This window comes from Bufo gargarizans, chromosome 2, assembly GCF_014858855.1.
Source record: "Bufo gargarizans isolate SCDJY-AF-19 chromosome 2, ASM1485885v1, whole genome shotgun sequence".
NCBI classification, from domain to species: domain Eukaryota; kingdom Metazoa; phylum Chordata; class Amphibia; order Anura; family Bufonidae; genus Bufo; species Bufo gargarizans.
In genome coordinates this window covers 176833612-176854851 of record NC_058081.1, presented here as the reverse complement: position 1 = coordinate 176854851, position 21240 = coordinate 176833612, and the positions used below count along the sequence as shown (strand labels likewise).

The following is a 21240-nucleotide window of genomic DNA, read 5'->3' as shown; positions in this document are numbered from 1 at the left end:
TACTAATGACCTCTCTGTGCTCCCTTTACAGTACTAATGACCTCTCTGTGCTCCCTTCACAGTACTAATGCCCTCTCTGTGCTCCCTTCACAGTAGTAATGCCCTCTCTGCGCTCCCTTCACAGTAGTAATGCCCTCTCTGCACTCCCTGCACAGTACTAATGACCTCTCTGTGCTCCCTTCACAGTACTAATGACCTCTCTGTGCTCCCTTCACAGTACTAATGACCTCTCTGTGCTCCCTTCACAGTAGTAATGCCCTCTCTGTGCTCCCTTCACAGTACTAATGACCTCTCTGTGCTCCCTTCACAGTACTAATGACCTCTCTGTGCTCCCTTCACAGTACTAATGACCTCTCTGTGCTCCCTTCACAGTAGTAATGCCCTCTCTGTGCTCCCTTCACAGTACTAATGCCCTCTCTGTGCTCCCTTCACAGTAGTAATGCCCTCTCTGCGCTCCCTGCACAGTACTAATGACCTCTCTGTGCTCCCTTCACAGTACTAATGACCTCTCTGTGCTCCCTTCACAGTAGTAATGCCCTCTCTGCGCTCCCTGCACAGTACTAATGACCTCTCTGTGCTCCCTTCACAGTACTAATGACCTCTCTGTGCTCCCTTCACAGTAGTAATGCCCTCTCTGCGCTCCCTGCACAGTAGTAATGCCCTCTCTGCACTCCCTTTACAATAGTAATGACCTCTCTGTGCTCCCTTCACAGTAGTAATTACCCTGCCTGTCATCTCAGAGGCACTGTGTAATTGCAAATACTCACTCCATTCACTTGAATAGAGCAAGTACTTGTAATTACACTACACTGCCGTTGCAAAGGAAACGAGGCGCAGTGTAATGACCAGGAAGCAGTGGACGCATGGATCGCCACCTCCTCTTCAACTGAACAGCTGATCATCGGGGGTGATGGTTGAGGATATGTCATCAATATATAACCAGCCTGCACAGCCCCTTTAACCTTTTCGCTACCAGCGCAATACATGTACTGCGCTGGTAGTGCTGTGCAAGCATGACGCCCGCTCGTGCGTGGAGTGGGCGTCATGGCAGGCAAGTCTCTGCTGTTACAAACAGCAGAGACCTGCGGCTAATTACCGCAACTGCCAATAATGCAGACAGCGGTAATTAAATGCTTTAGATGCCGTGATCAAGTGAGATCACGGCACCTGAATGTGCAAAAATGTTTAGTACTGAAGCCCCGTGTGGCCAATTGGGACTTCAGTGCATGAGCTGAATGCTCTATGAAGAAATTTAGAGCATTAATGCTGCAATTCTTATTTTGGCCACCAGATGGCAGGCCAACATAAGAAATGAGCAAAATGCTAAGAAATTGTCATTTATTTTAATCGATTAAAAGGAAAAATTCAAAAACATCATTTATGAGCCTTAAAATGATCATAAAAAATTAAAAAATATATAAAAATTGTAATCACCCCCCTTTCCGTATAATAAAAATACCTAAACAACAATAAATATAAACATCCTGGGTATCACCGCGACTGAAAAGTCCATAATAGTTTTTAAAAAAAATTAAAATTAAAAAATACAATACGACTAATGGCGTAACGGAAAAAATTGTCAAAATGGCCGATTTGCCATTTTTTTTATTGCTTCTCTTACCCAATTTTTTTTAATAAAATGTGATCCAAAAGTCATGCACACTCCAAAAATAGTATTAATAAAAACTAGGAATTGTCCCGCAAAAAAGTTATGGGGGTCAGAATATGGTGATGTAAAAAAAATAAAAATACAAAAAAGACAATTCTCAAAGTTTACATTAATTTTTACACTATGGGGTATCGTTGTAATCGTACTGACCCAGAGAATGAAGGGCATGGGTCAGTTTTGCCGTAAACAAACGCTGTGGGAACAAAACCTGTAAAACGGTGGTGGGATTGCGTTTTTGTTTCCAATTCCACCCCATTTGGAATTTTTCCCCCCGCTTTCCACTACCTTTTATGCTATAATTAATGGTGATATTAGAAAGTACAACTTGTCCCGCAAAAAATAAGCCCTCATATAGCTATGTAACTGAAAATATAAAAAAGTTATGGCTCACGGCAAATAGGGAAGAAAAATGAAAACGCAAAAACAAAAAAAATCTCCAGTATCCTAAGGATTAATGCTTTTTACTATTGATGACCTATCCTCAGGATAGGTCATCAATATCGGATAGATGCGGGTCCGACACCAGTCACCCCTGTCGATCAGCTGTTTGAAGAGTGGTGAGCAGGTGTAATTACAAGTATGGTGACCCCCCCATTCACCTCTATGGAATGGCACCATCTGTTCAAGTGAATACTACAGAGCCGTCCCATAGAAGTGAATGGGGACACCATACATGTAATTACACTGCTTGCTACTGCAATTGCTGCAGCGAGCAGATAAACAGAGCAGATAAGGCATTGCTCGTATGATAGTAAACCAATAGTGAAAACAAATAGACAACCCCTTTAAGTGTTTTGCACGGACTGCCGGAGGAGGCAAACAATTAATAGGAGGCCTGTGCCTCAATATCAATTTGTTGCATCCCCTGTCAGCACAGAGTGAATCAAGACTGGCACTTAAAAGGTTGGTCTTGATAAATGTCCCCCATATTCTTCATATCCAGATATTTAAAGGCCTTTTACTAATTTTTGGCTAAAAATCTTCAATCTTCAAAAATTTTCTATTGGCCTTTATTAAAAGTATTGAGCTATTCTGTTACAAAGGGAAACACACATACAGTATAATATAATACCATAGTTTATTAGTAATGCAAATCATACAACATATTATATGTTATATGTTGTATGATTTGTATTACTAATAAACTATGGTATTATATTATATGTGTGTTTCTAATTTGGTGATTTGTTGTATATTTTCACACATATTACAGTTTTTATGGATTGTTATATTGGGTGGTTCTGTTACAAAGGGTTAACTGTTTTTCTAGCTGTGTGACTGGTCATCTAATAAACCTTATATGTAAACTACTAAGAGGTCATAAACACTTATTGAAGCCACATTCTTATCAGTAAGATAAGGATTCAGCTTTGATGAGAGTCATAGAGCAGAAATAAGGAGCCTGTCAGCTACAGCATCTTGGCTCTGTACATAAAAAAGGGTTCCATAGACCAATAGAAATTATATTTTTTAGCTTAAAATGAGTAAAATGCAATAATAAAAAAAATTCCCCCAAAGGTGTACATAGCCTTTAAGACGCTGGTACAGAATAAGCAGATGTTGACACAGATACACTAACACACACAGAGACATTTACTTGCATTCTGCAGGTTCTCCATTCTCCTCCTTCTCCTCCTCCTTCTCCATCATCAAAGGTCCTTTAGCCTACAATTACTATTTTTCTAAGGTCCTTCATACTCTGGTATGTACACCTATGACAGGCACAGGCCCCCAATGTGACTGTATCTGGAGGGGGCCCGGCTTAAATTGTACTAGAAAATAAACTGCTCCCAGGCCCCTTCTCAACTCGGGCCTCGAAGCAGCTGCTTCCCCTGTAGGTACGCCACTAGACCATGTCTAGAAAAGCTCCCATAAAATTGATTGAGTTCAGCTCCTGTCCATGGCCCATGGTGGTATATACTGATGACCTATTTTCAGGATAAGTCTTCAATATTAGATCGGTGGGGGTCCAACACCTGGCACCCCCGCCGATCAGCTGTTTGAGGTGACGGCACACAGTGTGCACATGCCGTCTCCTGTCTATCTTCCTGTCCGCTGCTGCTGTCCCATAGACATACATCAGAGAGCAGAAGAAGAAAAGGGAGACGGCACGTGCACACTCCATCACCTCATACAGCTGATCGGCGGTGGTGCCGGGTGTTGGACATCAATAGTAAAAGCCCAGACAACCTCTTTAAACTGTATGTGTAATCACAGGTGACTTTTCAGGATAAGCTACAATGTACGTGAGGAGTAGTCTGGCAATTATATGACTCTGTTTTTCCAGTTTTCCCCCTGTAAGTTCCAGTTCCATTTATAATTGTCAGCTTTCTCCGAGCTAGCGGGTGGAGTATAGCTGCTATAATGTCTCTCATACACTGCACATAGCAATGATGAGATATTGCTCCCCTAACTCTCCATAGCACACCCTCAGCAGCAGCAGCCTGGAGGTGAATCCAGCTACATATCTGTGCCTCCCCCCTCCCCCCAGGTCTTCCTATTCCCATGTGCTCTATTACCGTAGCGTGCTGCCCTATTCATAAGTGAACTAGAGTGGCGTTGTACATTAGTAGTGTGGTACCTCGCGAATGAAGTATCAGTTCTTTCAAAAAAAGGTATTTCGTAGTCATTTGAAACTCGTGAGTGTATGATGAGCAGGCCCAGATGGGATAGTAGCTCCCAAGCTAATAGTACATTTACCGGTCAGTCCGGCTGATTCTCAGCATATGTGCGAGGTTGCGGTCAGGTTACCACCGGTTCCCATTATAGTTAATGGGGCCAGCGGGCATTCAAGCAGCGTCTACCAGTGCCAGATCCAGCCTGCCAGAGCTCTGAACTCTGCTGAAACTAGCCTTAAAGTGTTTGTCTGTTTACATACCCTTTCCTGTTGGATGTTTTCATTTTTAGTTTTTAACTTTTCCTTTAAGATATTTCTTATGTGGTATTACATGTAGAACTAATAGCTCTAGAATACGAGCTTGGAATAAGAGTTTTGTTGACTTAATATTTTATTTTCTATGACAGACTCCATGACATCCTGTGCCTTGCTGACTCCACATCACTTTCAGATGTCACACTTGATGGCAACCCTATAGCTCAAGAGTCATGGTACAGACAAACTATTCTCGGACATATGCTGCAGCTGCGCCAGCTGGATATGAAGAGAATCACGGTAAGGAAAAAGATGTAAAAACTTCCTAGAAAAATCTTGCATTGAGGTTGTATTTTCTGATACACTAATCGCAGGGCTGGCCAACCTGTGGATCTCCAGCTGTTGTAAAACTACAATTCCCACCATGCCCTGCTGTAGGCTGATAGCTGTAGGCTGTCTGGGCATGCTGGGAGTTGTAGTTTTGCAACAGCTGGAGAGCTGCAGGTTGGCCCTGCACTAATGCAATTAAAATGGATCTGCCTGCGAAATTGCTTTGCTATGTAAGGGGAGCATATTACAGGGACAGGTCCACTGTACATTTCACTAATAGGGACTAACTCATAGTTATGAGCCCGATTGGAGCCCGGCTATTACTGATATCGGGCTACCCTATCTCCCTGCTGCAAATTTTTCAAAGACATTCAGAAATTTCTTTGCAAAGTTAGGGCTCACACACACAGCCGTTGCTCGGCCGTGCCTGTATTGTAGGCTGCTAACAGCTTCACTTCACTTGAATGGGTCCGTAAGCCGGGAGATAACGGTGTGGAACAGAGGCACGGATCGGAAGCACTAAGGAGTTTTCTGTCTATGTCTCCACACTGCAAAAAAGTAGTGCATGCACTACTTTTTTGTGATGTGGACTGTCGGATGCGAATGGCGGACCCCCATTCAAGTGAATGGGTCCTGTGTCCGCATATGGCAGCCCTACAGTCGATGACCTTGCATTGCGGACCGCAAATTGCGGTCTGCAGCACAGGCCCGGCCGGCACACGTTCGTGTGTATGAGCTCTTAAATGTGGACCGCCAAGAGGTCTAAAATCTAAGGTCCATTCCATATACAACAATAACTGCTTTGTAATAGGACTCATGTTGTATAATTATTTAAAACTCCCATTATGTAGGATGTAGTTCAAATAATCTAAAACCAGGTCACAGGAAACATTTCGCAGCTGTACCCCATACAAAAACTAATAATGTGTCTGCAGACTCTCTCTATTTTGCCTCAGTACAAGGTGGAGTAACCTCAGCCTTCAGTGGTCAAGGAATTCAACGTGTGATGGTGCCTTTAACAGGACACACATTATTAAAGGGGGTTATTCCATTACTACTTATCCACAGGCTAAGGGAGCCATAACTTTTTTATTTTTCTGTTGACATTGTCATATGTGTGCTTGTTTTTTTGCGGAACCATTTACTATTGAATACAATGTAGTGGGAAGCTGGGCACATTTATTAAGACCGACGTTCTCGGTCATTAAATCAGGATGAGCCGGAGGTGGGAGGTAGGCGCTGTACAGTGTGGACACTTGCGGAGGGGGGCGTGTCCAAGAAAGGACGGGAGCGCTCGATGTTCCATACTTTGATAATATTATTTGTGTCTATTACCCATCAGAGTATTGTTTGGGGACCATTAGGTGGCTTAAATAGTATAATACAGGGTATATGTAACCTCATATTTGGTAACAGAAACTGTGAGGTTAATAGAAAGACCGGGAGATAAAGTACCTGATTGATAAACTCATATGCAGCTCGCATATAACGTGGAGTAAAGGTAAAACACTGTGTAACAAAGTAGGCACAGGAGAAACAAAAAAGGGGAAAAGTACTAGTAGTCCAGGAGTGTTATGATGAACAGGTAATGAAGTTACCCTGATACGTGGGTATATGAGAGTATACGGCAGCCGGGAAGTACAGGCTGTATGTTACAAGAATAACAATCCTACCCCTACCAAGAAGTAAAGGATTGATCCTATGTATCAGACACTGTATGTGTCAATGTAATCACTCCATAGGGAAGATGTTCAGCCTACAGCTATTAGGGTATGCTGGGAGTTGTAGTTTTGCAACAGCTGGAGGGCCGCAGGTTGAGCATCCCTGCCCTAGGCTTTACCTTTAAGGAATGGTATTGTCTATGTATGTCAAGTAGGACTACTACACGGTTCTTGGACTATCAAGAGGAGGAATAGGAATTATAACTCCATGGCAATGCCAAGTGGATGTGAAAAAGCTGGAAGGATAGGGATTATTCTATTAAGTAGGATAAACTGCTCCTCTCATTAAGTCCTTTTTGTTCCCCGTATTAGTACTAATGGGGGCACTATAAGTGGGAATTTTTACTACTGGGGCACTCTTTGGGGCTTTAGCACTTCTAGCGGCATTAAAGTGGGCTATATTACTACTAGGGGGCACTGTGGTAGGCTTTATTATTATTGGAGCACACTATAATGGGCTTTATTTCTACTGGGGACACTATAGTGGTTTTAATTGGTATTCGGGACACTATAAAGGGGCATTAATACTACTGGGGGCACTGTTGGTAGGTATTATTACTGCTGGGGCATTATGGTAGGTTTTTACTTCTCCTGAGTAGCTTTTGGGAACATTATTACTACTTAGGGCATTATTACTTCTGGTATACAATGGTGGATATTTTTACTATTTGGGGCACTATTACTACTACAGGCATTCTGGGAGACAATTATTACTATTGGTGGGACTTTTGGGACAAATAACAGATTAGGATACTAGAGGACGACCACCTGAATCAGACAGAGAAATTATGTAATAAGTGGTCAAAATTAAAACTTAACATTTAATGGGTATAATTAGAAGATTGGTCCCAAGATATGACGATACATAAACATAAATCAGAAGCAACGCGGCGGGTTGCCACACGGAAAGGCTGGTACCCTATACCAAGTCAAATACTGAAAAGAGATGCTCGGCGGCACCAAAATAAAAACCGTCTGGTCCTACCACTCAGATGAAAGGCTTCTGGATCCACAATTGTCCGGCTGGTGTTGATGGATGGGCACACCGTTGTGCTGGCAATTGCGTGATGCAGGGTGGTCTGTAGTGCTGGCTGGCCCTAGTAATACCCTGGAGCCCTACACTGGCCTATGTGACCGGATGGTGGTAAACCGCCACCAGTCACCTACAGGAACCTCACCCTGGAATTTGTGCGCCCTAGAAGGCCCTCGCTTACCTGATCCCTACATGCACGTTTCGCTGAAAAAGATGAGTGACAGGCTCATCAGGGGAAAACGGTCTGCTTGGGCTAAACCTGTGCAGGGTGCACTGACAGAGATGTCAATGGTGCACTCTGCATAGAGATTAAGTAACACCACGATCCAGATATAGATCAAAGGTGGGCTGGTTAGCTGTGAGGGAAGAGGGGGGTCAAGATATAGAGCCCCTCTTCAACTAACTATCTAGACGCCTGGGCTTATGTAGCTTAAGGAGCACATGAGAATCGCTACCTTTTAAAAACCGAGCCAGCCTCAGAATGAGGCTTGGCAAAGACACGCCTCCCACATCCGGAATGAGCGGTGCACGCCCGCGCATGCGTGGAGCGATGCATCGCATAGGAGGAGGAAGGCAAAGGGGCGGACTTGACATGACAGCGATGACGTCACCGCGTCCTATCACGCTGATACAGGCGTGATCACATGACGGTTGCCTGGCAAACGGGACGCATTTCCAGGCACCGTCCGGCATCGCAGCTCCTGATGTGTAGCTGCGCACAGTTTAGATTTGGTATTTAATGGCACAAGATAAATATAGGAATCAAGACTGTAGAGGTCTCAAGCGGACACACATAGGGGGCATAGGCAGAATTGGAAATAAAGAGAGGGGCAGGGAAGCAGTAGGTGGACGGGGAAAAGGGAAAAGGATAATCATATAATGTCATAAGAAGAGCTATGTAATTATGAGCGTCACCAGTGTACTAAATAAAACAGCTGTAATTAAGCTGTTCATTAAGACCCGTGGGTGAGACTGTGGACCGAGTATAAATCCAGCGGGATTCTCTCTGTAATAACATACGGTCCCAGTCTCCACCACGGACCGAACTCGCTACTTTCTCAATTCCAATAGCTCGAAGGCAGCTTGCGTTCCCCTGGTGATAGTCATGTACGTGCTTAGATACTGTAGTGTCCCTGTTATTGGCAATGTCGCCAAGATGCTCGCCAAGGCGCCTGCGCAGCTCACGTTTCGTTTTCCCCACGTACTCCAGGCCGCATTCGCAGGTGATCTTATATATGACGCCCTGCGTCTTACAATTGATAAAATCCCTGATGGGGAAGGTTTTTGACAAGTTTGAGCTGAAAAAAGTTTTGCCAGGTTGGATGAAACCACAGGCCACACATCCACTGCACCTGAAACAGCCCGTGGGCCTGCGATCGAGCCAGGTGCCTTGCCTAGGGACTGGCGTGAAGTGGCTGTGTACGAGAAGGTCCTTCAAATTACTACCCCTTCTAAATGTTATCTGGGGGTAGTCGTGCACGGCTTCCTTAATATCAGGGTCCATCAGCAAAATGGGCCAGTGCTTATTAAGGATCCCTCGTATTCTATCAGCACAGCCATCAAAGGTGCCTAACAATCGGATCTTCTGGTCTTGAGGCAATCTTACCCTGGGCACCAGGAGGTCCGGACGAGCCGTGTCGACCGCCCTATGATAAGCCTGCCTGAGTACCATGTCAGGATATCCCCTGTTAAGAAATCTGGTCCTTAATTCGTTAGCCTTTTTCTTGAATTCGGATCCCTCGGAGCAGTTGCGCCTAAGGCGCAGATACTGACCGCACGGAATGCCCCTCTTAAGGGGGGTGGGGTGGCTGCTGCTCCAGTGAAGGACCGAATTGGTGGAAGTAGGCTTCCTAAAAATGGTTGTGGAAAGCTCCTTGCCGTCCTTCCTAGATATGGATATATCAAGGAACGGAAGGCTAACTGGGTCAGATTCGTGTGTGAACCTCAGGCCTATGTCGTTGCGATTAAGTTTCTCAACAAAATCACAAAAAGACGGTTTGGAATCATTCCAAATGAGGAAGACGTCGTCAATGTAGCGGGCCCACAACCCTATGGGCCCGGTACTTGACGACATCTCCTCAGAGAACACACTGGTGGACTCCCACCAGCCCAGGAGCAGGTTGGCATAAGTCGGCGCACAAGAACAACCCATCGCCGTGCCCCTGAGCTGGTGGTAGAGTTTCGGTCCGAAATAGAAAAAATTATGCGTCAGCAGATACTCCAGGAGTTTCAGGACAAAGATGTTATGTTCAGAAAATTGACAGCCCCTCATACTCAGATAATGTCCTACTGCCTGGAGACCGACTTGATGGGGGATCGACGAGTACAGTGCCTCGACATCGATACTACCCAGAATGGCCTGTGGTTCAATGCTCACCCCATCAAGTCTCCTCAGCAGGTCCATGGTGTCCCTGACGTAAGAAGGCAGGGACACCACGAAGGGCATAAGGATTTTGTCAATATAGATGCCCAGGTTTTGGCTGATGCAGCCAACTCCTGACACAATTGGCCTACCTTTTAGGGGGGTTGTCCCCTTGTGCACCTTAGGTAGGCTATAAAAGGTTGCAATAACCGGATGTTTAGGGTACAGAAATTCAAGTTCTTCCGCAGAAATAAGTTTCTTAGTTTTGGCATCCTGTAGAATATCAAGAAGTTCAACTAAATATGCGTCTGTTGGATTATATAGTAAGACTTCATAACTTTTTTTATCCTGGAGGATCTGCTCGCACATTGTCCTATAGTCGGCCGTGTCCAGGATCACCGTATTGCCCCCTTTGTCTGAGGGTTTGACGGTGATCGTGGAGTCGTTCTTGAGTGAAGTAATGGCTTCCCATTCTTCCCTGGTGCAATTATGGCACGAGGGGAGAGATGTGATGTGTTTAAGGTCTGCTGTCACAAGCTGGAGAAAAATATCCAAACATGATATATCCCCAGAGGGGGGCATCCTGGTACTTTTGTTTTTAAGGGTCGTGAAAGGACCCAGACCAGAAAAACCTCCATCTGGTTCATCCAAATTGTACAGCAGCCTAACATCAGGTAAAATATTTAGGGGAATCCCCAATTCCTGACACTGTCGTACATCCTTATGTCTAAAAAATTTGCGCCACCTAAGTTTCCTAATGAACAGATGTAAGTCCTTAGTCCAGGTGAAGGCGTCAAAACGGCGTGTTGGAACGAAAGATAGGCCTTTACTCAGAACAGCCATTTCAGTGTTATTAAGTATTCTTTTAGACAGATTTATTACCTGGGGGCCTGCTGGTCCCGAGTCTGCAGCCTGTTTCTCAGTGGATAGGGGATTGCCTGATCTAAAAAACTCTGGGGTTGACCCCTTCCCCTGCCTCCCCGTCCCCTACCCCTCCTAGACTGAGTCTTCCTCCTTGGAACTGTGCTGGTTTGCTCACGTTCACTATCAGAGAGGTCAGTCTCCGTGGTAGATAATTCGGAGGCCGCCTCCCTGAGGGTGGCTTTATCTTTAAGGACAGAATACGCCTTATTTTCTTTAAATTCGGCAAGGTCCTTATTGAATTGCCGGTGTTTCCTTTCCCTCAAATAGAACTGATACTTTTCTATAGAAGACTGTAGCAATTTTTCTTTGTTAATAAAGTCAGGATCCTGGGTAAAGGTTTTGGTGACTTCAATCTGGGCTTTTAGTCTTTCCCCCAGATTCTCAAGATTGAGCTTCTCCTCCTCCAACAGCAATGCCATGAACTGGAGGGAGCTAGTGGTGGCTAATTGTTCCCAACGGTTACTGAAGCCGGGACTTCTCTGTCGACTGACAGGAGTAATTAAAATCCTCAGGCCCCTAGGAACAATGCCATGCTTGATGTAGTTGTCAAGGCTCTGCACCTCCCACCAGCTCGATAAATGTTCCTTATATAATTTATTCAGTTCCTTAAAGGCAGTTTTAAAGGAGGGAATGAATTTTTTTTGCACATATGATTTGTCACAGAAGACCTCCTTCGCCTCATCCAACCATGTGTCCGTATTAAGACCGACAGACAGGAAACCTGCCATACCAATGAAATTAAACACAAATAACAGATTAGGATACTAGAGGACGACCACCTGAATCAGACAGAGAAATTATGTAATAAGTGGTCAAAATTAAAACTTAACATTTAATGGGTATAATTAGAAGATTGGTCCCAAGATATGACGATACATAAACATAAATCAGAAGCAACGCGGCGGGTTGCCACACGGAAAGGCTGGTACCCTATACCAAGTCAAATACTGAAAAGAGATGCTCGGCAGCACCAAAATAAAAACCGTCTGGTCCTACCACTCAGATGAAAGGCTTCTGGATCTACAATTGTCCGGCTGGTGTTGATGGATGTGCACACCGTTGTGCTGGCAATTGCGTGATGCAGGGTGGTCTGTAGTGCTGGCTGGCCCTAGTAATACCCTGGAGCCCTACACTGGCCTATGTGACCGGATGGTGGTAAACCACCACCAGTCACCTACAGGAACCTCACCCTGGAATTTGTGCGCCCTAGAAGGCCCTCGCTTACCTGATCCCTACATGCACGTTTCGCTGAAAAAGATGAGTGACAGGCTCATCAGGGGAAAACGGTCTGCTTGGGCTAAACCTGTGCAGGGTGCACTGACAGAGATGTCAATAGTGCACTCTGCATAGAGATTAAGTAACACCACGATCCAGATATAGATCAAAGGTGGGCTGGTTAGCTGTGAGGGAAGAGGGGGGTCAAGATATAGAGCCCCTCTTCAACTAACTATCTAGACGCCTGTGCTGACACTGAGGGGCAATAATTATTGAATGGTATTTTCAGGAGGACTATCTGTTTCTGCAGTATAGGATTAAGGGGCTCAGCAGGCAGCATATTGGGGGTGACAGGATGACACAGTGGGGGAACCAGGATGAGATGTTGAGAAGGTGGGGAGGATGATGAAAAAGTGAGGAACCAAAGGATTCTGTGTGGCAAACTCTGCAGAGATAAGACATGGCTAAAAGAAGTAGTCATTGAGGTCTGGTCAGAATGGAGAAGATGAGAAAAAAAAGAATGTCTACATTAGAGGAGACTTCACTGGATGTAAGAGGTATGTAGTGCTGCATTTTACTAAATGTTAGGTAGTGTGGAATGTAATTTAAAAAGTAATAGCCATCCAATATGGGTCCTAATGTGATGTCTGTCAATTTGACAGGAAGATTAGTGCTGCACGCTGCACTATTCTTTCCAGCAAATCTGAAGAAACGGCTGTGAGAGGCTTGGAACAGAGCCCATGACAGTGACGTCAGAATAGCCTTATTTTGTTCGCTTCTTGGGGGGAACTCGGTTGGAACTTCTTTTTTATTAGGGGGGACTTGGCATGAAAAGTTGAAAAACACTGTCCTTTGTCACTTACCTTTGTAATTTTATTAGATCTTAATCTGGGAGGATCACGTTCCAAAATTGTGTCTATTTATTGGCTAGGTTTTGTTAAATTTAGCCTTTCTTTAGAGCAGCAATATGCTATGAATAAGGGCCAGAGTTGGTCCGAACAAGGCTTTGCAGTGCACATTTCTTATCATATGGATTTTATGGAGAATAACAATAGTTTTAAGCATGATGAAGGAACATTTTTTTTATTTGTGCTGTCCTATGTAGCAATGCTTCCAGAGCATCTGATAAGACTAGCAAAAATGATGAAGCATTCTTTCTTTTATTAAATTCTTGGTTTTATATTGACATTAGTCCTGTGTTGACCCACCGACTGCAGGATGAATTTTGTTCCTGAAGGTACAGGATGAGCCACTAGGTGGCAGGGATGAGCTGTAGTACAAGTCATGGCAATAGTACGACGTCTGTTCAGATAGATCCAGTTCTGTGCTTAACTATGATTCAAAGTACGATGATAAATGACCATGGAGAAGTAATTATTCTATAGTAACGACTAATTACACAGGTAATATGCAGCTAATCATTCTACATGGCTGATATGTGTTAATGCACTGATGAAGGCTGATGTCTCTAACATCTTGTAGATATTAGTAAAAGGACAGCCATGGACTTAAATTATGGTCCCTGTCTGAGGTCTCAACCCCTTTGTCATATTTTTCGTTGACTTATATACACATCTGCAATAGTTCTACCTATGGTACGGCCTCATGGTGTGACTGGCCGCAAGTGCCAATGGCTGCACAATTGTATCCTAAAATTGTGCGACCATTGACTGCTGCAGGTGATCGCGGCTTGGCCGCTCCTTCCAGCCGTTTCCTTTAGAAGGGTCATTCGACAATAGGTAGATCCCCAGCGATCAGCTGTAATCTCTGGAGAAAGCTGCTTGTGTTTATTTACCCTGCAGCGCCACCACAGGGGAAATTAAGCATTACACTCCATCCATTTAAATCAGTGTGTTGTCTTTGTAATGCAGGGCCGGACAAGTCTTCTAGACCTGTAAGTGCCCTGGTAGGAATTCTGAAGTCTGGCCAAGAAATGAAGATCCTGTGCAGGGACTCCCCTCTTTTAAAGGGACTGTCCATGATTAGAAAAACATGGTTGCTGTCTTCCAAAAACAGCTCCGCCCCATCCATGGGTTGTGTCTGGTATTACAGCTCTGCTCCAGTGGAGTCAATAGGACAGGGCTGCAGTACTGTACTCCTCCTGTGGACAGGGGTAGTGCTGCTTATTGGGAAGAAAACAGGCATGTTTTTCCTAATTCTGGACAACCCCTTTAACTCAGAATTTCCTAATAGGAGGATATATGAAAATGGGGGTTTTAAATCAATTTTATTTAATAGGCTATGGCAACTAAACATTAGTTAGTACACTTTTGCCAGTTGACTATAAAGTTATGTTTAATAGCAGCTAAAAAAGACAAACCGTATCCCAAATTACTCTATGATGAGCCATATGAGAACACAATTTTTTTGTGAAGAAAATGTGTTTTGACAGTTACCACAATAGATTTTATGCTAAAAACTAATTGGGGCGAAAAGACCATGAATAATATGTTCTATAATGGCAATGTCAAACACAATTATCCATTTTATCCTGCGACCAAAACATAAGAATGACTACCAGCACCTCGTAAATGGTTTTCTCGCTGTTGTAACTGTAGCTGTGCATTGTTTACATTGTCCCAGTGATGTAATGGGAAGGAATCGGAGTGATCTCACAGCGTTCACTCATTAAAGTGTTTGCAGTGTGTGTATACTGTATAAGCAGGCAGGAGTACAGGTAATTGTTTGGCCGTGATATTGGGATATATAAACAATTGGATGGATGTAATGCTCGTCATACTTTATACTCAGAATTTATTTTATGTAAAGCATAAAAATACTATTTTAAAAATTCAATTGCAACTATTATGGGATCAAAATCATCTTTGTTATTTGTTTAATTAGGACTTATTTTCCTATTTGGATTCTGCAGCATGCATGTATTCTCATACATTGCATGCTGCTCAGTCCCGTTCAGAGTAGAATCTGTTTGAAGGCTCACATTCTAGCTCTCATCTCTCTTGAACTATCGTTTAAATGGAGTCTTTCACCACTGACATCCCTATATAATCCAAGGGCAACGTCAAATCTGTTTTCCTTACCTGATTACAAGGCTGTCCCCGATTAGTAAATGCGCGGTTCCGCTACAAAGAAGTTCTGTTGTATCTTAGCAATATGCAAATGAGGCTTTGGTGCAAGAGGGTGTCACCGTTGTTCCTCGCTCTTGCCAGCCTGTCCCTTGGACCGCCGATTGACAGATCCATGCAAGACTATGTCTCTGTCAGTCAGCTGTCCAAAGGAGGGGCTGGCAAGAGAATAGGAGCGGGGCTTGAGTGCAACAGCAATGCCCTCCTTGCACTACAGCCAGATTTGAAGAAAACAAAAGGAATGTTCTTGCAGGGGAACTCAGGATTTACAAACCGAGGTCAGCATTCTAATCAGGAAAAACGATTTGACACTACACTTGGTTACATAGGGAGTTCACTGGTGGCAGACTCCTTTACGACCAAGTAAAATAAACTTAAAGGGAACCTGTCACCGGGATTTTGTGCATAGAGCTGGGGACATGGGTTGCTAGATGGCCGCTAGAACATCTGCAATACCCAGTCCCCATAGCTCTCTGTGCTTTTATTGAGTTAAAAAACTGTTTTGATGATTTGATACATATGCAAATGAACCTGAGATGAGTCCTGTCCCTGAGATGAGTCAGGGACAGGACTCATCTCAGTTTAATTTGCATATGTATAAAATAGTTTTTTTTACACAATAAAAGCACACAGAGCTATGGGGACTGGGTATTGCAGATGTGCTAGCGGCCATCTAGCAACCCATGTCCTCAGCTCTATGCACAAAATCCCGGTGACAGGTTCCCTTTAAATCAAAAAGATGTCAGCCTAAAAGGCCATTCAGGAGAGCAGAGATATACATTGAACAGCTTGTCGGTTGGATTTCGCTCTGATTTGGATTGAGCAGCCTGCAATATTTGGGAAGACGTGCAGGCTGCAGAATACAAACTGTTGAGGATTTTTAATTGCAGCCAATTACAAATATGATTTTTATTACATAATAGATGCAGTTTAATGAAAACTATTGAATTAAAGGTATCCATAGCCTTTAAAGGAGTTGTCCCATCTGGACAAGTCCATTTCAATATATTGGGTCCATGTAAAAATTTTGCAGTGGAAATACGAGGTCTCAATCAATATTGTATCCATGACATGTTGTTGGCTTTCACAGACTCCTGCCTAGATATACCGTACCATCATACATTTGAATAAATGAGCAGATTAGTCTCTAAGAAACTATGTGACAACCCCTGTGAGGACTGAAACAGCAGTCTTTTTGATTGTCTCCACTTTTCATGGAAAATAGATTGTAAGCTCTTGTGGGCAGGGTCCTCTATCCCTCTGTATCAGTGTGTTTGTAGTTTCTTGTATTTTTATATTTGTGTAACCCCGTCTGGATGTACAGTGCCATGGAATAAATGCCGCTTTAAAATAAATAATAATAATAAAAGATTAAAGGGAATCTGTCACCAGCGACCTCCCTATCCAACTGTTTGCATAGACACTGTGGTTCACCTAATTAAAACTCAGATTTTCTTTTGTAGATTTAAGTCTCTATTCCTGATTTTCTTAAAGGGGTTGTCCGGGTTCAGAGCTGAACCCGGACATCCCTCCATTTTCACCCCGGCAGCCCCCCTGACATGAGCATCGGAGCAGTTCATGCTCCGATGCTCTCCTTTGCCCTGCGCTAAATTGCGCAGGGCAAAGGCATTTTTAGGAGTTCCGGTGAACTAGTAAAATGGCTAGGGCAGAGCTAAAGCCCGCCCCTCAGAGCCGGTGACGTCACCGAACACACTGCCGGGCGGAAGTTTTAGCGCAGGGCACAGGAGCGCATCGGAGCATGAGATGCTCCGATGCTAGGCTCAGGGATGCTGCCGGGGTGAAAATAACGGTATGTCCGGGTTCAGCTCTGAACCCGGACAACCCCTTTAATATGCAAATGAGACCCTTATTGCAATGAGGGCATTACTTTTGCTCTTATTGCACCCAAACGCCACTCCTTTGTGTGGTCAGCCCCTCCCTCGCTGCTTCGATTGACAGGGACAGGAAGTGGCAAAGCAGCAAGCGAGGGGCTACCCACAGAAAAGAGCAGAAGGAGGCAATAATAATACATGAGTAATTATATTTTCATTATAGTAACAAGTTAATAGCAACAGAGGCTTTTTGTTTTTTTTTTATACTGAAATTTCAGTCCCCACAAAACTGCACGGTCATTATCAATCAAGAATTAACAGTCCCTTTTTAAAAGGACTCTATGCTGCCTTACCTGAGGGCAGCATAAGGTGAGACCCTGATTATGATGCTGGGTCCAGTGCTTTTGTCAAAATCACTTTTGAGCAGCTCTAGCAGAAGCCGAGCGCTGAAGCTGTTTAATGCACAGCACGTTCCGGAGAGTCATATTCATGATCCCCTGACCCTCTTCCCCGTCTGATGGTCTTCCTATACACATGATAGGAAGAAAGCCGTCAATCATCCGCAGCTAAACTTAGAATTTACTAGTTGCACCTCCGTAATAGTGCTGTGGAGCAAGAGTCCAATGTATTTATGAGATGCTGGACCCCCCCTTCTCCACTTATTGACTGTTTTCTCCCTATTACTGTGCATGGTCAGAAGTCTGTCAATCAGCGGTCAGAGACCAAGGAGAATCCGTCATATCATGAATGATGGGATCATTCACAACATTGATAGGCTGCTGCAACAAGTTAACTGTGAATTTAGCCCCAATATACACACTAATTGCAGAAAAACCAGGCAGCAAACAGCCACCTGGATGCTACTGCCTGCTACCTTCAGTGAAGACAGATGAACAGCCTCACAGGTTCCCTTGAGTATTGTTGAGACTTAGAAGTATTGGTTGTTCATCTTTTACGTTGTGTTGTTAATCTTTCTAGGAAGAAGAAAGACGTACCGCATCTGTTCTGGCAAGAAAAGAGGAAGAGAGGAAGCGTGAAAGCCATAAGCAAGCACTGTTAAAGGTAATATCTGTCAGGCAAGAATTTCAAGGCAAATTGAACATTTCACTTATAAGGTTTCAGCAGTCTCAGCTCATCCATAAACCGTTATCGAGATATACTTGTCTCTAGTTGCACCTCAGTTTTCTCTGCTCCTGCCATTTTGCCTTTCTCTGCAGGGAAGTGGCAGACATAGTGTCCTGCTGAGGTATACGTAGAAGGATTTCCAGATGTATGCCTCCAACAGATGTCATTGGTTTGAGATAAAGTGGCATCTGTGGTCTGTAGGCTCCATATGTAAAAAATAATGTGGTCTGTAGGCTCCATATGTAAAAAATAATTGTATACTTTTTTTTTTTTACTGCAGCAGAAGGACAGAATTTTGTCCTCTATTGTGTGAATTGGAGGCCTATGGATACATTTGACATATGCAGAAGTAGCTTTCTCAACTTGTATTGGAAGATCTACACCGGGCTTCCACCTAGCAGTGAGCCCGGTGACGTCACCAGCACTAATGGGTGGGCTTTAGCGCTGTCCTACCATTTAAAACGGCTAGAGCAGCGCTAAAGCCTGCCCATCCTCCGCCTAGCAGTGTGCCATTGTAAACTAAAAAGCCCTTGCCCTGCACAATGTAGTGCAGGGCAAGGGAGAGCATCGGCGCATGAAATGCTCCGAAGCTCATATCGGGGGGCCAAAGGGGTGAAGATGGGGATATGTCCGGGTTCAGCTCTGAACCCAGACAACCCCTTTTTTTTTTTTTTTTGTTTGGGCTATGAAAGCCACTGTTTTTACTTGCCTTGATCTTACTAAAGGGTTTTCCATGGAGATTTTTGTGACTACCTTTAGAAATGTGTTTATAATGCCCCAGTACTTTTAATGCCCCCTGTAGTTCCCCAGTGGTTATAATACCCCCTGGGTTTACCAGTAATTGTAATGCCCCTTGTAGTGCGCCAGTAGTTGCAATGCCCTTCTGTAATGCCCCAGTGGTTATACTGCCCCCTGTAGTCCCCCCAATGGTTATATTGCCCTTGCCCCCTGTAGTGCTGCAGTAGAGAAACTTAATTTTAAACCTTTTCTGATCCGTTTTCAAATGGACTTTCTTTATGTGTAAGGCTAGGCACAGGTATGATACAGTAATACATTTATAATACTTGTATATTTTATAGTCAAAAATGGTGACTGTAAGCACAGCTCTTTGAAGAATTTTGTTAATACAAATTCCATGAAATGCACATATGATAGTTGGGAAAGCTTATTGTACCACATTTTTCCATCCTGCAAAGTCCAGCAAAAATATAATACAAATTCCCTTTCGAGTTCTTTTTGGGATCTTTTTACTGGACAATGCATGCCATGACCTTTTGTCCTGTCTTTTTGACAGAATTTGTGACCGAGGCTCTGAACGGACACAGGCAAATTTATAAGATTAGGCAGAGAGAGGCCAAACAAGTTATAAGAGCTTCAGGCAGAAGAGAAATTAGCTGTCAGTGAAAAAAGGCGATACAACATTCTTCAGATACATAAATAAAAAAAGGAAATTAAAACAAGGAATTACTAAATTAAAAACAAAAGAAGGAAGGTATATGGAAGAAGATAAAGAACTAGCTGACTGCCTCAATAAATACTTCTGTTCAGTTTTTACAAAGGAAAATGAAGGAAAAGGACCTCAGTTAGGAAGGAAGACTAATAAATCTTTTGATGCATGTGTCTTTACAGAGGAAGAGGTTCTAAGTCAGCGGTCTAAAATTAATACAAATAAGTCACAGGGGCCTGATGGGATACACCCAAAGCTATTAAAAGTGCTCAGCAGTGAACTTGCAAAACAATTAACAGATGTATTTACCCAATCACTGGTAGCAGGAGTCGTCCCAGAAGATTGGAAATTACCAAATGTTGTGCCCATTCACAAGAAAGGTAGTAGGGAGGAATCGGGCAACTATAGGCCAGTAAGCCTGACATCAATAGTGGGGAAATTAATTAAAACCATACTTAAGGAGAGGATTGGGGAACATCTAAAATCCCATTGTCACTGGTAAGGAAGATAGAGAGGAAGTGCACCCCCTAAACTGCCACCCTCAACCCTGCCCCTGCCTACTTGCACCACCCGCCCTAGGTGACGGGGAGCAACTGGGCAACGGTCCCTGACCTATGTAAGTGTAGAGCAGAGCGAACAGAGAAAGGCAGAAGGCGGTACACAAGACTAAGGCAAACGGATAGACAGGGGGGTAGATAAGACAACAGTACCCAGTGATGGGAAAGGCAATGGCGGGTCAACTAGCCGAGGTCGGTGCAGGAGGTCATGTCAATACAAGGGATGAGGCAGGAGACGAAATCTGAAACGAGCCGAGGTCAAATCCGAGAGATAGCGTAGGTACCAAGGGAGCGGGCAAAGCGAGGTCAGGAAACAAACAAGGTCAATACCAGAGGTCAAGTAGGAAGCAATTATAATAGTACACACAGCCCTAGAGACGAAAATCACAGGCAACCTGTAGCCAGCAGGCCGCCTGTATTTATTGTGGGGAGTGAGGGTCATGTGACGTGGCCAGCGTCACATGACCGACAGACAGACAAATCGATCACCGAGTGATCAGCTCGGTGCTCAAGGCAGACCTAGGAGCAGGGAGCCTCCCAGCTAGCAAAGCTGTACTGGGAACGAGGCCAAACACAGATCATCGCTCCCGAAGCTAAGCAGCAGGTCTGCGGCTGATGGGAGACCGAGCGCGCCTTTCGGCGCCCTGTTACTCCCACGGATTGAAAGATGAAGAACAGCATGGGTTTACTTCAGGGAGATCATGCCAAACAAATCTTATTGATTTTTTTGATTGGGTGACTAAAATAAAAGATGGCGGAGGTGCAGTAGACATCGCTTATCTGGACTTTAGTAAGGCTTTTGATACTGTCCCACATAGAAGGCTTATCAATAAATTGCAGTCTTTGAGCTTATACTCCCCATATTGTTGAATGGATTAGGGAGTGGCTGAGGGACAGACAACAGAGGGTTGTAGTCAATGGAGTATATTCAGACCATGGTATTGTTACCAGTGGGGTACCTCAGGGATCTGTTCTGGGACCCATATTGTTTAATATCTTTATCAGCGAAATTGCAGAAGGCCTCGATGGTAAGGTGTGTCTTTTTGCTGAAGACACACATATTTGTA

General features: G+C 44.0%; 1 protein-coding gene across 2 annotated transcripts in view; it reads left to right on the top strand.

Annotated features, from left to right (window-relative positions):
* The window catches only part of LRRC49 (leucine rich repeat containing 49), a 166368-nt gene that overhangs the window by 80754 nt on the left and 64374 nt on the right, over positions 1–21240 (top strand). For both annotated transcript variants that reach the window (XM_044283298.1, XM_044283297.1), the window contains 2 exons: positions 4694–4841; positions 18023–18106. In XM_044283298.1, the coding sequence (XP_044139233.1) occupies positions 4694–4841; positions 18023–18106 (232 nt within the window). The remainder of the gene's footprint in view (positions 1–4693; positions 4842–18022; positions 18107–21240) is intronic.